The 15,906-nt window shown below is 49.0% G+C and overlaps 3 protein-coding genes across 3 annotated transcripts; 1 reads left to right on the plus strand and 2 right to left on the minus strand.

Annotated features, from left to right (window-relative positions):
* Positions 1 to 87: 87 nt before the first annotated feature.
* NUU61_009772 (glutamate dehydrogenase) lies at positions 88 to 1,650 on the minus strand (the record flags this gene model as incomplete). Its single annotated transcript, XM_056660297.1, has 3 exons — positions 88 to 1,293; positions 1,350 to 1,480; positions 1,602 to 1,650. The coding sequence occupies 3 exons, from the start codon at positions 1,648 to 1,650 to the stop codon at positions 88 to 90; spliced, it is 1,386 nt and encodes a 461-aa protein (XP_056506795.1).
* A 6,067-nt stretch (positions 1,651 to 7,717) lies between these two features.
* NUU61_009773 (uncharacterized protein) lies at positions 7,718 to 8,389 on the plus strand (the record flags this gene model as incomplete). The annotated part of the gene is made up of 1 exon (XM_056660298.1): positions 7,718 to 8,389. One exon carries the CDS (start codon positions 7,718 to 7,720, stop codon positions 8,387 to 8,389), a length of 672 nt encoding a protein of 223 aa, XP_056506796.1.
* A 3,482-nt stretch (positions 8,390 to 11,871) lies between these two features.
* NUU61_009774 (putative MFS monosaccharide transporter) lies at positions 11,872 to 14,782 on the minus strand (the record flags this gene model as incomplete). The annotated part of the gene is made up of 4 exons (XM_056660299.1): positions 11,872 to 13,835; positions 13,955 to 14,366; positions 14,444 to 14,575; positions 14,639 to 14,782. 4 exons carry the CDS (start codon positions 14,780 to 14,782, stop codon positions 11,872 to 11,874), a joined length of 2,652 nt encoding a protein of 883 aa, XP_056506797.1.
* Positions 14,783 to 15,906: the final 1,124 nt, after the last annotated feature.

The raw sequence follows: 15,906 nt of genomic DNA on the forward strand, positions 1-15,906 counted from the left end.
AGGAAATGCTCAAGTAAAAACCACAATTCCTCTCCACAGAAGAGGATGAAATGTCAAGTCATCTTTTGCTTTATTGGGGTGACTGATTTACCACCAGTCACCGTGGTCCTTCATGGCCTCGACGACCTTGGTGAAACCGGCAATGTTGCTACCGGCGACCAGGGAGGGCAGGACACCGTTACCGGGAGTGACGTACTCCTTGGCGGTAGCCAGACCGTTGTTGAAGCAGTCCTCCATGATACCCTTGAGGCGGCTGTCGACTTCCTCGGTGGTCCAGTTGACACGGGCAGAGTTCTGGGCCATCTCGAGACCGGAGACGGCGACACCACCGGCATTGGCGGCCTTGCCGGGGGCGTACCAGATAGCGGCGGCGCCCTGGTTAGCCTCACGGTGGGCCTCGAAGACGTCGATGGCCTCCTGGGTGCTGCCCATGTTGGAGCCCTCGGCGATGAACTTGCAGCCGGCAGCGATCAGGGCCTTGGCCTCATCACCGGAGACCTCGTTCTGGGTAGCGGAGGGGAGGGCGACGTCGATGCGGCCGGCGATGTTGGTCCAGGGGCGGGCGCCGGCAATGTACTTGAACTTGGAGCTGAAGGGGGCCTGGGTGGCCAGCTCGGCGATCTGCTTGCGGTCGACCTTGATGGCGGCGATGGTGTTGATCTCCTCGGGCGTGAAGCTGCCGTCCTCGCCGGCCAGCACCAGCGAGCCCTGGCTGTCGGACAGCGAGATGACCGAGCCGCCCAGCTCGATGACCTTGAGCGCCGCGTACTGGGCGACGTTACCGGAGCCTGAGATGGCCACGCGCTTGCCGGCGAACGACTCCTTGCCGCCCGAGGCGTGCTTGATCATGTGCTCGACGTAGTAAACCACACCGTAGCCGGTGGCCTCGGGGCGGATCAAGCTACCACCCCAGCTGCCGCCCTTGCCGGTGAGGATACCGCTCCACTCGTTGCGAATCTTCTTGTACTGGCCGAACATGTAGCCGACCTCACGGCCGGTCACACCGATGTCACCGGCGGGGACGTCAGTGTCGGCGCCGATGTGCTTGCAGAGCTCGCTCATGAACGAGACACAGAAGCGGCGGATCTCGCTGTCGGTCTTGCCCTTGGGGTCGAAGTCGGAACCACCCTTGCCACCGCCCATGCTGAGGCCGGTCAGGGCATTCTTGAAGATCTGCTCGAAGCCGAGGAACTTCAGGATGGACAGGTTGACCGAGGGGTGGAAACGGAGACCACCCTTGTAGGGGCCGAGGGCGGAGTTGAACTGGACACGGTAACCACGGTTGATTTGGACCTAATGAGAGAATTAACATTGGCGATGAAATGAAAATGAAAAGCGTAAAAATGTACCTGACCCTTGTCATCTTCCCAGACGACACGGAACTGAACAACACGCTCAGGAACCGAAACGACCTGCAGGGCCTTGCGGTACTCAGGCTTCTTCTGGAAAAGAGTGGAGTTTTCCAAAGTCGAGGCAAGCTCTGTTCGGCATGATTAGCTGAGCCACTTCCCGAGATTTGTCGCCACAAGCCGAGATGCCGATGCGAGATCGGGACAAAGTGAAAAAAGGAAAGATAAAAAAAAAAAAAAGGTAATACACACCCTTGTAGGCCTGCTCGAACTCGGGCTCGTAGGGAATGTTGTGCATCATTGCTGCTAAGTGATTTTTTTTTTTTTCTCTCTAGGGTCGGAAAGGAAGATCGGCTGGCGATCTTATATAGATTCAAGGAATTAAGAGAAAACGAGACAATTGCTCTGTGGGAGACCCTTGGATAGATGGATTGGGAGAGGAAGAAGAGATGAGATGAAGAAAAAGAAGAGAGCGACCGTAGGAGGGAGAGACTACATGGTTATATACAAGTCCGGGAGCAGAGAGGAGTGGAGAGGGAAGCCGGAGTCGGACGAAAAAGTCGGGGCCACACACCGGGGGAAAAAGAAAATCAGAAAATCAATAATCAATAAATGAAGAGAAAAAAGACAAGAAAAAGAAACGGACAAGTTACCATGCCCTCTCAGATTGTAGCACAGTTGGAAGAAAGTCCGAAGTTCGGGGCGCGGCAAATGTTATCTTATGCTTTAAGGTCACAGTTTGCTTATCACCCCACCACTTCCCGATTTCGTCGGTCCTCTCCGATCGACACTCTTACTACGGTCTACTTATTACTTATTCCTTATTAGTATATTGGTATGGTATATAGTATATTAATTATTAATTAGTATATTAGTATATAGGATATAGGATATATCCAGGCCTGTATTCAGGTAATCATCTATATCCTCAACGACATTGGACAATGCGGGGCACTGCTGATCTATGCAGGTGGGATCTACAAATCCTGCCCGGGGTACGATAAAGGGAATCCGACAGTCATTGTAATTATCCCACGCATCCAACGATCAGCCTCCAGCTGCCTTGTTCGGCATTTCCCTTCGGGTGTCTGGTCACGTGGGCTGCCGCAAGCGGAAAAGTCCCCTCCGCTCCACCGGGCTTATCTGATGTGCAATTTATTTTTTCAAGCCGCTTGACTCACCGGAAATGCACACTGGCTAGGGCCTTTATCAGTCTCCCAGCCCTTCCCGGTCTCGGGTGGTTTGAAGAATAAATTATTCAATTATTCACGGACCACTGCCCCCCCTCCTCCACACAGGATTTGAGGGGTTGAGGGGTGAATCCACCAGGGCGTAAATGTCAGTCACTGGCTTTTCGTTATTCCCTGCTATTCTGTGACCTGAGCATTAGATCGAAGATAATCATCATGATATTATTAAATATTAGTATAATATATTCTGCTGCATTATACAAGGTAAACCCGAGTCCAGGGTAAGCTTCTCCCAACCCCAGGGAGTCTCAGGCACCGCCAGCCACCAAATGCCAAGACGTGAGGTTAACCCCGTTTGACTTTGCCCCGATCGGAGTGCAACTCGGACCTGTCCCTGTCCCCGTCCCCTCCCCAGGGTCTACGTCAGCTGGAATATTGGCGGCAGCTGCGCCCGACCCCGGACAGTCGCCACATAGTTCAAAATGGGTGAGATGTTCGCATCCTTTGGGTCACCCGAGGTTGGTGGTCATCGGGACACTGTGTTGTGACGATCAGTCTAAAAATGAGGAGTTGTTGATTTTCTATTCCTTTTATTTTTTTTTCTTTTACTAAAAGGCGATGGTAATATTGATCAACTTACCCTCAGCAACTTCTTGCTATCTGTGGCAACCTAAGATTGTGAAGTATATATACATACCCCAGGAATGATGGCACAGTGCCCAGGAATGATGGCACAGTGCAGCCATCCATGGATGTTTGGCTCCGCGCCGAACTAAGTGGGACACCCAAACCTCTGAGATTTTCCCTGCAGATCAAGAAGCTTAAGTGCTTCTGGATCCGCTGACTGGCCACTAAATCACTCGTTCGAATTAGTTTCTGCATGGTGCGAGTGGGTGCATATCTATAGTGTTAAGCTCATACTTGGCTCGGTATAAGTTGTGATATTATCACTTTAGTATATGGCTGTTATGCTTGAGATAGATAGATGTTGATCTGGTTATTATGCAATACACCTGGATAGCACTATCCCTATGTCCTATACCTCTAATAATACAAAGAGTCTTAGAAGCTTTGATCTCAAAATTAACTACTACTTAGTAAACTCTAAAACTAGTCGAGGTTTTTAGTTTATACTTTATCAAAGAGGCTACAAAAGAAAGTGCCAAAGAGGGGCCGCAATGTCTTGCAATCCCTCCCAATCAATCCTATCGCCTATTTCTATTGGGCTTACAGTCGATTGAAATAATAGCCTGCTAGATTTAATTATAAACAAGCTCCCTGCACTTTAACATGATTATCCTCACCTTTTGGTATGGTAATTCTCTGTGTGCAGTAAGTTCAATTATTCAAGACCTCTCGATTCTCAATTGCTATCCCAAACAGACCTCTATTAACACCAAGAGCCAATACAACCTTACCGCCGCCACCAGACTTACACAGCCAAACCAGACACTAAAGCCGAGCTTTTCCTGAAGTTCAATCACTGTAGCCTCGAGATCGACCTAGGGGAGATCGAAACGGGCCCCATCCATGACCATCTTGTTTTCCTTTACTTTTGTATTGACAGTAGTGCGAGAGAAACATTGTCGAGCCCTATATGCAACAATACACGGTCCAGCGCTCTGATGGCATCATATTAATCAGAAGTCATGTCTCCGATGTCATAAATAAAGTCTACAAGTAACAAATTTAACAAAGTCTTCAGTAGATCCAAGGATATCTTTCACGGAGTTTGTGTATCTACTATCTTAATATGTCCTAAGTCTAAGAGCATTACCATTAGCATTAGCATTAGCATAAAAAATATATAACTTGTAACGTGGAAATAATGCAATAGCAAGGACAAAGCGAGGGGATATAGCCAAGAACTCAAGGGCATCGGCGATCTCCGCAAGCACTGAATTCCGATATAAACCCAAAAATACCAAAGAGCTAACATCAACACTAGCAATAACAATAATAGGCGGGAATACTTGACTAGTTTCCCTATCAATGACATATTGCTTTTACTCAAAGGGTCTTTCGCCCCGCTCCCCGCGGGCATAATTGCTTTTGCCGGCCGAGTCAGCCAGGTCAACTGACTCTGAATTATTGTTGATCCTATGACGCCAGGGCTAGCAAAGATGGGCCTTGGTTATTGTTTTATTTTTATTTTTCGTTTTTATTTTTTATTTTTCGGATTGGACATCCTGTAGGGCTCTTTAGTCGTGTCGCTTCTTGCGAATAATTGCGTTAGAGCGGGGGACTCTGCACTGGGGCGTATTGAGAGTTGATAGATCACCTCGGGAAATCAACTCGGGTCGGCATATGTGAATGATGTGTAATTAAGCATTGGATTTACCAGAAATGGTATCTTTATTGCATAGTAGTGGTAGAATATACTCGATTCATGAGGTTTGAAGTCATAGTACTGCTATATACTAATGGTTTTGGACATGGATCATTAGTTCTGGAGCGCATTGACATAATAATAAAAATCATATATCTTCATAGTAAGATGACAACTCCAAGATCATCTCAGTATATTCATTCTAAGATCCTCGAGTAAGCAAGTGCCTCTGACCCTGACATCAACAGCGTCCATGGGTACACAGTACAGTAGTACCGGCTCCTTCCAGAGCCAATGACGTCTGCAGCTCATCGGGCACCAGCGCAGGAGCAGGATCGGTGGAGCGTAAGCGTAACGGCACATGGCAACCAATGGGTCCAGGAACAGTGCAGGCACCACCTTGAAACAGGAGCCGCAGGAAAAAACTAGAAATCTACATGCATCGTACAGGTTCTGAAACTCGACGGGCCCCCAAGTGGTCTCTACATATACGAAGTAGTATGCATGTCAGAAAGCAAATAACCACAGAATCGACAGCAAGCAGAAATCAAAGGAAATATAATCATAGGCCTAGTTTAACTTAGCCTTGTTGTAAATAGTAATAATAATAATAGGAGTAGTAGTAGTAGTTTGACGAAAGGGGTTGCAGAAGTAGACAACTAATAGGGAATTCTATGGTAAGCCGGCGCCAAAGGATTCATGGATGGCCCTAAACCGACTGGGGTTCCGGGTGCATATCCAGGAACACATCAGCGGTAGATGATCATGCAGAGCGCGTGGCAAACCGGAATTTGCTTTTTCCCTTGAAGGACAAGATTCAACATCCAATGAATATTGAATATTGAAGTTGCTCTAAATTATTCTGGTGCCTGGCTGTATACGCGCCGTCTCCACACCTGATGGTTTATATCTGCATGAATAATTAACAAGAAGTAAGATCGAATCCAGTGGGGTCTATAGGGATCCCCCAGAGTGCGGTATGTCGCGGTGTGTTGCTCACCGCACTCTTGCGATGGGGCGTGGACTTGGTTGGGTCTAGCACCTGTCGATCTTTTGGAGATGGTTTGATGAACTTGACAGGTGAGATATACTATCTACTTAATTGTATACAATCCTTGACTTATACTACTACCTAGAAAGGGAAACTATGTAGAGAATAGTATACAATAGATGCCTCCACATGTGGCAAATAAAAAGAAGAAATATCAGAAGAATAGATCAGTTTCAAGTTCAAGAATCCGATCAATGCCACTACAATTGGCTTAGCCAAGAGAGGCGGAGCATATCACCCCTGGCCCGCGATCCTATTTCGCGCAGGTGAAGGACCCGCATGTTGAGCAGAAAATAATCATTGAAGTAAAAAGGGAGAAAAAAAAAGGACCGAGAAAATTACAACTCGGCCAAGGTCAACCAATTCCCAAGCATTCATAATAAAAGTGGGAAAATGGCCCAAATCCACTTATTGATCGGCTCTGTCACTTTTTTTTTATGGACGCGATCGGGGGTAGAGATTGGGCTCCGCTTTAGGGGCCAAGGACTTACAGTGCACGATGAGTGGTCCCTGCGGATTATTATGAGATCCTCGTTTCTCTAGGTAGTGACGCCACCCGTCACAGAGAAATTTATAGATTTTTTTTTCTTTTTCTTTTTCTGGTGCAAGTGGAGATCCAGGGGCGGCTTGATTCTCGGCCCCTCAGCTCTGAGAAAACAAGTTCCGAGTGAAAAAAGAAAAGAAAGAAGGGGAAAAAAAAAAACAAAAAAACAAAAAAAGAGAAAGGATTGAGTACACGCGATTATCCACGCTAGATTCCCCTTGGCATCTCGACATCCCGCTGAGAGCGCATCTGACTGTCCTCGTGGTCAAATTCCAATCATGACTAGACGCCTTGCAGCAACCCTTGGAAATTGGCCCCTGATCCAAAAGAGCCAAAAATACAGAAAATAATAAAACAAAAAGGAGAGGTGGAGAATGGCGGTTATTAGAATCGACGCCATCTCGAATGGACAGGCCAATCGGTGCCAACAATGAGATCTCTTTATGCAGACGGGAGAACCAGCCTTATTGGAGTATATCCAGGTACTGGGGCCTGTGCCCTCTTTTTCCTTTTTTCTTTTTTGTTATATGATATTCCTGGACCCTGTGACACCCAAGCCCTAGCTCATCCAGATCGGACCGGATAGACCCGTTTGGATGGATCCGATTCACGTATACATCTCTCTCCACGATCTGTGAACGTTCCAGAATAAACTTTCGATTTGCTTTATTCTAATCTTTCTTTTCTTTTGTTTTCTTTCTCTTCTTCCCCTTTTGTTCTCCCCTGAGGTTCTTACTATCCTTCATTCTCAACCATGTACGTTCCTTCTTTTGCTTAAACCAATCCCCCCCCCTCTATGGGCTGCCGAATCTTCTCCCCCTTACCTGGTGATCGTGTCATGAGTGACCCTAGATGGCTCGCCCCTAACCGATGTCCATGAACAAGCCCCAACCTGGCCGAGGACTCGGGTCTGTCAGGAAGCTGTTCCGTTCGGCACCCCAGCCCTCCACTTCCTCTTCCCGACGCCGAGTGTCTCTCCTAGTCCGCCGAGGGAGGGAACTGCTGTCAAACAAGTAATCCATCCCTCCCCAACGCTTTTTTGCTTTGCCTTTCGGTTGGAGAGCTGTCTGGTTTTTGGTGTTGAAAAACGTGATGGCACATCAACCCCGCTGGCAGATCCTCCCATACCCAAGCACCACACGAGAGACCAAACACACACACACAACCCCCCCAAAAGAAGAAGAAACTAAAGGCATTGGCAAACACAGACCCTCGGGACACACTCTCAGCCCGTCTAGACAGCCATCTCCATCCATGAATTCGAACCCGCACTTCGATCCGGCCACCATGATCGACCTGGCCGGCGCCTCACCCGGCCGAACAGAAGACAACTTCGACATTTTCGAGTGGTACCCATGCTATCAGAGCTGCCAACGCTACTTCCTCGACCATGCGCAGCATAGCGTCCCCGTGCAAGCGCTCTCCGCATTCCTGAACATCCGACTCCCCTTCCAGCGCCAACCACACCCAGTCTTCAACTCTACGCCGGTGTCATCAGCATCGTCGTCTGGTCAAATCCCCGCCACCGGCCTCCCACCCCCCGGCCCACCGTCAGTTTCATTGATCCCGTACCTCCGCCGGCTCGTGGCCACGGGAATGGACTTCCCGGGCGTGTTGCACGGGTTTTTTGGCGATGACTGGGGCAGCGGGGTCGGTCCGTTGCACGAGCAGGAGCGGCGCAATTACTTGTTTGCCGCGAAGAGCGGCGGCTGGGCATCCGTGAAAAAGGACTACGACATCCAGCCATTGGAAACCATTCCCTTTCTGCGCCCGCTACAGGGACCCCTCGACGCCGAGATCGAAGCCGCCGAACGCAGTTGGAGCGAGTGGCTCGCCATGGAGGACTGGATGGTTGGCCCGCGCGCTCCGGATATTCTTCACGACTCGTCCTCGCAGAACTCGCGGCCACGAAGTTCACGCGACTGATTCCTCACCCCCCCCCCCCCCCCCAAACCATTCTTCTTCAACTTTCGCCTTTTGTTTCTTTACGAACTGTGTTATTTTATTTCTTTGTGTGTCCGGGGCATCTCATATATCGGGTCGGCGATATGGCGTCCAACTGAGTGCAAGTCCCTCCCTATTGGTCTTGAGCGATTTTGTCTCTTCCATTCAGCGGCTGCTTTGGTATATTATCCACGAAGACTCTTTTGTTTTATGCCGGATTGGTTGCGATTACGGACTACGATTTTATCAGTGGGTGGATTTAATGACGCCGTCCACTCAGAAAAAAGAAAGATTATTAGATGGATATATAGATATAGATGCATCTCTATATTATATTCAATTCCATACCTAAAAAGAAAGAAAATAAGAAAAGGGGCAGGACAAAACAGTATGCAACGGGGGGACACGAGGACTCCCCATTCTCGTCCCGACAGACTGGCTACGACCAGCAATGCCAGAGCCGTGGTTATTACATTTGAAAGGAATTACTACAAATTACTAGAGATTATTACGGAGACATTCCGTTCCCACTGCGACTTCTCGGACGGGAATAAGCAATATCTGTAGGACAAAACCAAGACAAAAAAAAAAAAAAAAGTGCCCAGCTAAGCACTAAACCAGGGAGATAGAGAGAGAGAGGGACGTCATTCTGGCCCCGGGCAGCTTGGTGTAGTTGACTCTGTGATGGAGGACTATCACTGCCATTGCCAGCAAGTGAACCGTGCGAGGATTTTTCCTCCAGTTTACTAGTCATTTCTTTCATTTCATTCATTCATTTATTTTCTTTCATTTCTTTCTTTCTTTCTTTTCTAATAAAAAGAAAGTATTGACCGGCCCAGGATCGGTGAACCGCCTTTTTTTTTTTTTTCTCAACCCCACTGGTTTGCGCTTGGCCGCTGTGGACACCCCAGAAATCCAATTACCGTCTTGGCCGCAGATGTCTATCCTTTGGGTTGAAGTGGAGAACGGAGGACTTCCCTTGCACGACACTGGTGAGATGATTGGAGATCGGATGTGAATTTCTCAAGAGAATAATAATGATACTAGGTCGATTTCTTGCCTAAATATTAGCTATTATAAATCCGTATAACTGGTATATAGGGTTGGCAACACCCGAGTTCTATACTAATGACCAAGGATATTATGGTAGAGTGCTAGTAAAGCCGAAAAGCTACGCAGGCCCTAATCGGCTTCACATAGACTTGTCTTCTTGCCAGGGGTGTAGTTTCCCAAGGACAGAGCCAATAAGGTTGTTCTGGAGCATTCGACGGGACGAGAATCGTCCGAGAATAATTCTTATCTTATTCTATAGTCATATTATATCATATATTATACTACTAACATGTACAAGATGTACATAGTATGGAAGGAAAATGTGGCGCGGCTGAAACGGGGGCCTGGCGTGCTCTTAGTCTGCCAATCCTTTCTTCCTTTTTGCCTCCTTGCCCTTTCCCTTCTCCGAGTCTCCCCTGAAAATGAATTTCTTCTCCACTTGGAATATCTCTTTGTATTTTGCTATTCCTTATTTTCTTTTTATTTTTTTGCCCCTGTCTCTTTCTATGTGTGACATCTATCAAAAAAAGAAATTCTCCGGGATCAACATATACTTGTACCGCATTGGGACTACGGCGCATAATTTCTTCTTTTCCTTTCTTTGTCTCTTCTCAAACTAGTTATGATCGTCACTGAGAAAGGAAAAAAAAACAAAGTCCGAAAGAATCTCGCCTGGTCCGCTGAAGTATTCGGTCTAGCGGACATACATTTGCGCAAAAGACCCTCCACATCCCACTTAGTGATTCGAGGAGGGGCGGGTACGAGATTGTGAAACGTAACGGCTGCCGTGTGTCCCAGAGATTGACATGGATCTCTCTTCGACGATGATTGCAAATCCCCTAATTATAAAAATAAAATCTAGGCACTCAACAAGGTTGGAACCATGCATGGACCTATTGCGCGGTTACTAAGTATGTATATATGCGAGACGATCCATCCATGGATGGATGTACAGTAAATCAATGCACATCAGTGGATTCTTGACTATTCGAGTAAGACACCCGATGCTAGACGCTGCTAATGGCCAGGGCCGAAAATGTTGACAATGCTCAGGTGGACAGAAATGAGTGATGTGTCGCGGGGCCTTACTTACAAGAGCATCTACACCCATTTTAGGCAATCCCCATCTGCTTCCATCTCTCCAGCCCTTTTCTACGTTAAATCGAGTATGTATGACAACCCCCACCTCAACGCTATGTCTGTCTCCTCCCAGTGGACCTCAAGATCGAGCCCAACCTTGGGTCGTCGTGTTGGAAACCACGGAACTCGCCATCTTGGGTCGCGTTCGGTCGACTCCATTCAAAACGCCTGTTCGTGTCGGATGCTGGTTCGGGAGGGGGATTACAAGCCCTAAGTGGGTTGGTTTAGTATGTGTAGGCCACAGGATCTGTTTTGGGATGTGGTACAAATGTGTAAGAGATGAGGGGGTTGAACGAATGGTGATTTCTATAGCAAGTAAAGTCCAGAAGAATAGATTGCTCTATCCAAAGGAAATAGCCTCATGATGTCTCCCTAGCTTTAGACCCAATGCTAGTGTCTGGCCTTTCTCGGTACACCCTGGGATTGCGAATGGGTATATCTTAAAGGAAACCGGATTTCTAGGCCGACAAATAATAATGATAAGGAATTGATCTCCAACACCTTACTTCATTTCATGCATTCTAGTGAAACTACTGGCGACCAAATGGCCCTTTATATTGGACAAACTCTTCTTGTATCCTGTATCATGGCATTTTCGAGTGTTAAGCCCAAGCTGACATACTGTTCGTGGAGAGTATCTTTCAGGGCCTTTTCATCATTCGTTTTATCAAAGGCAAGTAGTTCGTTCTTGTTTGCAAATGCCCTTGCAAAATAAAGTTGATGGTGAAGTTGACAGCCAGCCTTTCAAAAATCACGAGTCAATTAGATACTTTATTCCGCGGGCGATATTGTTGGAGAGATGACTTTTGCATATCCATGAATGAATCTTTACAAGACGGTCACTGTCGATATCTCTCTCGTATAATCACGTGATCATACCCGGACTCACCCTAATACACATTGTCTCCCAAAGTTGAATTTTTTATAAAATTTGAATACCTATTCTTTTTCCCCCTAAAGCTGCCCAATCGAAGCGATGGGTATTAGACTGCAGCATAATATAAGAGCGTATTTTATGAAATAGACAATTATCACAGAAAGCATGAGGCCACCAACACCATCGCTGAAGTGCTAAATCACAAACTCACTATATGAGGGCAAGGACAGTAAATACACAGTAGAAAGTAAGATCACGCGGGATCAAGTAAATACCCAAGCTGGTCGATCATGTGAGAAGTTGAAACCGGGTATCTAGGAATCATCACATATTCAGGATGCAATGGTATGTGCAAGAAAGGAAAGGAATGGACAGCAGATCAGGAATCGTTTCGTCAATCCAAATTTCGCTGTCTTGAAGCAACCTCCCGGGACGAATTCGACCCTGTCTGCGAACTCGAGCTAGACTTGGACGCCGGAAGACCGCGAGACAGCGGGCTGGCATGGGTCTCTTCCGGAAGATGGAGATCGGGCACGGGGTCTGGGTCTGCGAGGAGGCTGCGGCGCCGCGATAGCACCCCTCCGATGGACGGGTTCTCTTTCTTGCGAGGCATGGAGTCGACCGGGGCACGGGAGCGACGGCGGTGACGGCGGAGGTATTCGTTGGGTACAGGGTCGACCTGCCTCTTCACGGCGGGGACGAAGTTGAGGTATAGCGGGAAAATGGCACCGGCACTGAACATTGCCACAAGAACGCAGTACGAATACGCTTCACCGTGGATCCGGGAAGCTGCGTAGCTGGCGAAGGGAGACCAGACGGCGCCTGTGACGGCAGTGGTCAGGAGAACGGCTGCGGTCTTGGTGTGGCGGGCAGTTCCACGCAAGGAGATGGCGAAGATGATGCTGAACGCGCCGCTTTCGAAAAGGTAGACCATCTGGGCCATGGCTATTGCAGCCGGACCGGTGGTCTTCATACAAAGGACCGAGAAGACAATCATGCCCACGTAGGAGACCAGAAGAATCCAGCGCGGTTTCAAGAACCACTGTGCAAAGGCAGCGAGGAATCGGCCAACGGCAAACAGACTATGGCCGATGGTCAAGAATTCGAACGGCCCAAGAGAAGAGTCATCACGGGCGGCGATGACGAAGCGCTCGAAACTGGTTGAGAGCGCTTCCTGTCCAGCCACATAGAAAAACTGCGACCACACCCCCAGCGCGAGAGTCAACCAGACCACGGGAACTCCGACGACTGTAGTCATGTTGTCCTCTCGGCGTCGGTTCGCCAGCTCGTCCAGATCTTCATCCGATGCCTCTGGTACCGGGAGGTAATAGAAAGCCACCGCCAGCAGGACATCAAAGAGAGCGATGCCAAGATACGTCCATTGCACATCGACCAGCGAAGCGACATCCTGGACACTCTTGAAAAGAACTTTCTTGGCCAGCAACGGTGAAGCGACGCTCCCAACAGCTTGCACGCCTTGGGAAATATTCAGACGGATCTCTGAATTTTCAAGTGGCCCACACAGCGCAATAAACGGATTTGCTGCCGCCTCCAGGATCGCAAGGCCGAACCCAACAATAAAGTTCGAAACAATAAACGCCGCTGGCGATGTGAGGACCGCAGAGGGCCAGAAGATCAGAGAGCCGCAAGCGTAGATGCATAGGCCAGTAATGAAGGTGGACTTGAAGCCCCAGATTTTCAAGACGGGCCGACCGACAAGCAGCGGACCTACGGCATAGCCACCAAAGTAGGCGCCATGTAGCCCGAAGGAGTGCCACGAGTCGAGTTGGACGATCTTCTGAAATTGGACGTTCAGGATATCGAGCAAACCGTAGGCGAATCCCCACAGGAAAAACAGCAGTGTTGTCAATGCTATGGGCGCTATGGATTCTCGGTTGTTCAGCTTGAGCATACTCTCGGGCTTTTTCATATTGACAAAATCGAAGAAGGTGATATCCGGTGGATAGGATGCGCTGGTTTGAACAGTGTTGGCCTCGGCGTCGTGGGGTCCTGTTTCGGGATGGCCCAGAAAATCCAGCATTCCCATTGGTTTTGAGCTCCGGCGGGTTGAAAGGCTATCGTTGCCGTTCTGCGATGGCTTGAATTGATTGCCTGCGGAAGGTGAAGATGAGGGCGCTGGACCACCAGCTTCTGGTACCACGGCCGCCGGAGGCATTGCGACGGGGCTCTCGCCTGCCCCGTAGTGAACATTGGGGCTGCGACTCAACGAATCATCCGCGTCTTTGATCAATTTCGGGATGAGTCGAGCCACTAGGGGCTTGAGACTCGGGACACATCCACAAATCACCGAGACGTTGACTTCGACAACGGACCACATAAACGATAGCGAGGCATACCCTATCCAAACACAAAAATTAGCACAGCCATATTTAGCATACGAGAGAAGAAAAAAACCATACAACTGAAATCTGCTCCCCCAACAGTTTGGATATGGATCTCCTGTATCGCCACCTGACGAGAAGTTGCCGCCCGTTGGATGAAAGCAATGCGAATCACGTCGACGACCGCCACGAAAAAACCGAAGCCGAAGGTGATGACCAAGATCGCCTTTTGTCTGACTGGAAGGCGCATCTTCGTCAAGAGCGGCATGGGGAGGAACAGTATAGCCAGATCGGTAATGATGTTCACCGGCGCAGACGAGAGATACAACGTGAGGATGTCGGTACAACGCGCGTACGACGGAATGGAGGAACGGAATGCAGCACCCACGGGCCGGCATTGAAACACATTTACCAGAGTCAAGGCCAGGCCCGCGGCATTCACCACTACCAGCGTGACATAGTTGGCCCATCGGTAGATTTTCTGGTTGCGCGTCAAAGTCAAGTAGAAGACAAGAATCGAAGTTTTGACAGTCATGAGCGCGGGGTTCTAGGCGAGGTGTCAGTCTGTCACCATCTCCCACCCTTCCATTTCCCAGAACACTGCTGGATACACCGGGAACTCACATAAAGAACCGTGAAGGCATAGTTGGCTTTATTGAGGGCATCCTGATTCTCGGGGAGAATATCGCGCACATGTAGCCCGAGGCCTTTATCTGTCGCATAGAACAACGAGAACGAAAAGCCAAAATCAATCACCTAATAACGTGTTAACCGACCCTATCGCGACATCCTCGGAAGCATGTAGGAACCAACACATACCCATGCGACCAACATCAAATAGTCGTGCAACGCGACCCGCCTCACCACGAATATTCGCGACACGAATCTGAGGGCGACGAAGATGCTAGCGACGACGAAGAAGGTGACCGAGACACCGAGGACTACCGGTCGGTGGCCCTGCATCATGACTACGGAGCCGTCACTGGGGACGTTCACGAGGGTCGAAGGTCCCTGAAATTTCAGTGGAATTTCCCTACCCATCACATCAGGGTGGCGTTGGGTTCAGAAGAAATCGATGCGGAGACCCCATCGTCTCTGGGGGGATTAACGCTTCGCAATGTCGAATCCGGGGGTGGGAGCCCGAGCGTGAGTTCACTTGGGGAAAGTTGGAGAAGGAAGAGAGAAAAAAGATGGAGAGACTTGGGTCCTTGACTGGGCCGATCACAACTGAATGCGGCATCCCCACGGAAGGCCCTTTGTTGCCTCACTTCCATGGCATTCCGGATGAGCGGTACTTTGTGGATGAGCGCGGAGGCGAACGCCACCAGAAACTCTAGCAAATGATTGAACCTGAGTATGAGGAAGCATGGAGTCAGGTGACTAATTCAAGTTGATTCTTTGGCTATTCGGTGCATTTCTAACTGAATCCTTCCAAGGTTGTTTCGACCAGTATACACCTCCCGCCATGTACGTAGTAGACCCTCTGTCTCTCTAGAAACTCCCTCGGGTACATAACAAGCAATCCTACTTTTACATGAACTACTTCTCAAGGATATAGAACATCAAAGAGTGCGATTAAAGTTGCGCCCCCCAGATCCTGCGGCCCCTGACAGCTTGGCGCAATCTGGGGGCTGATTGTCATTGATCTATGGCACTCGCAGCGAACATCCCTGGCATACAAGAGTATAGAGACGATCATGTCAGTTCGGACTAAATTATTGTCCCGAATTTGTCTCGGGACAAGCCAAGACGGCAGATAATCATCTCCCGCGATCTACAAATGACTTCACCTTGCAGTGCCATCCTCGGCTGCTACTTCGAGGGTTTCCTCGCGACAACCCCTCTCTCCTCTCGGTCGACCGAAGGGATTCCGATTCATTGTGAACAAGACAACTGCGTCAGTAGTGGGTTTACAGCGATGCGTCTTGCCGGTCGCCGCGGTCTATTGCTGATCGGGTGCGACCATCACATGGGAAGAGCTCGATTCTCGCTTCGAGCCGTGCTGCAGGAACAGCCGGAAGCGAGCTGCAGATCTAAATTGCTCAATATGCCTTGTGTCTGTTGGTGAAAAGCATATAAGGCCCACA

Source organism: Penicillium alfredii (genome assembly GCF_028826965.1).
Source record: "Penicillium alfredii strain IBT 34128 chromosome Unknown utg000012l_segment0_segment0, whole genome shotgun sequence".
Lineage (NCBI taxonomy): Eukaryota > Fungi > Ascomycota > Eurotiomycetes > Eurotiales > Aspergillaceae > Penicillium > Penicillium alfredii.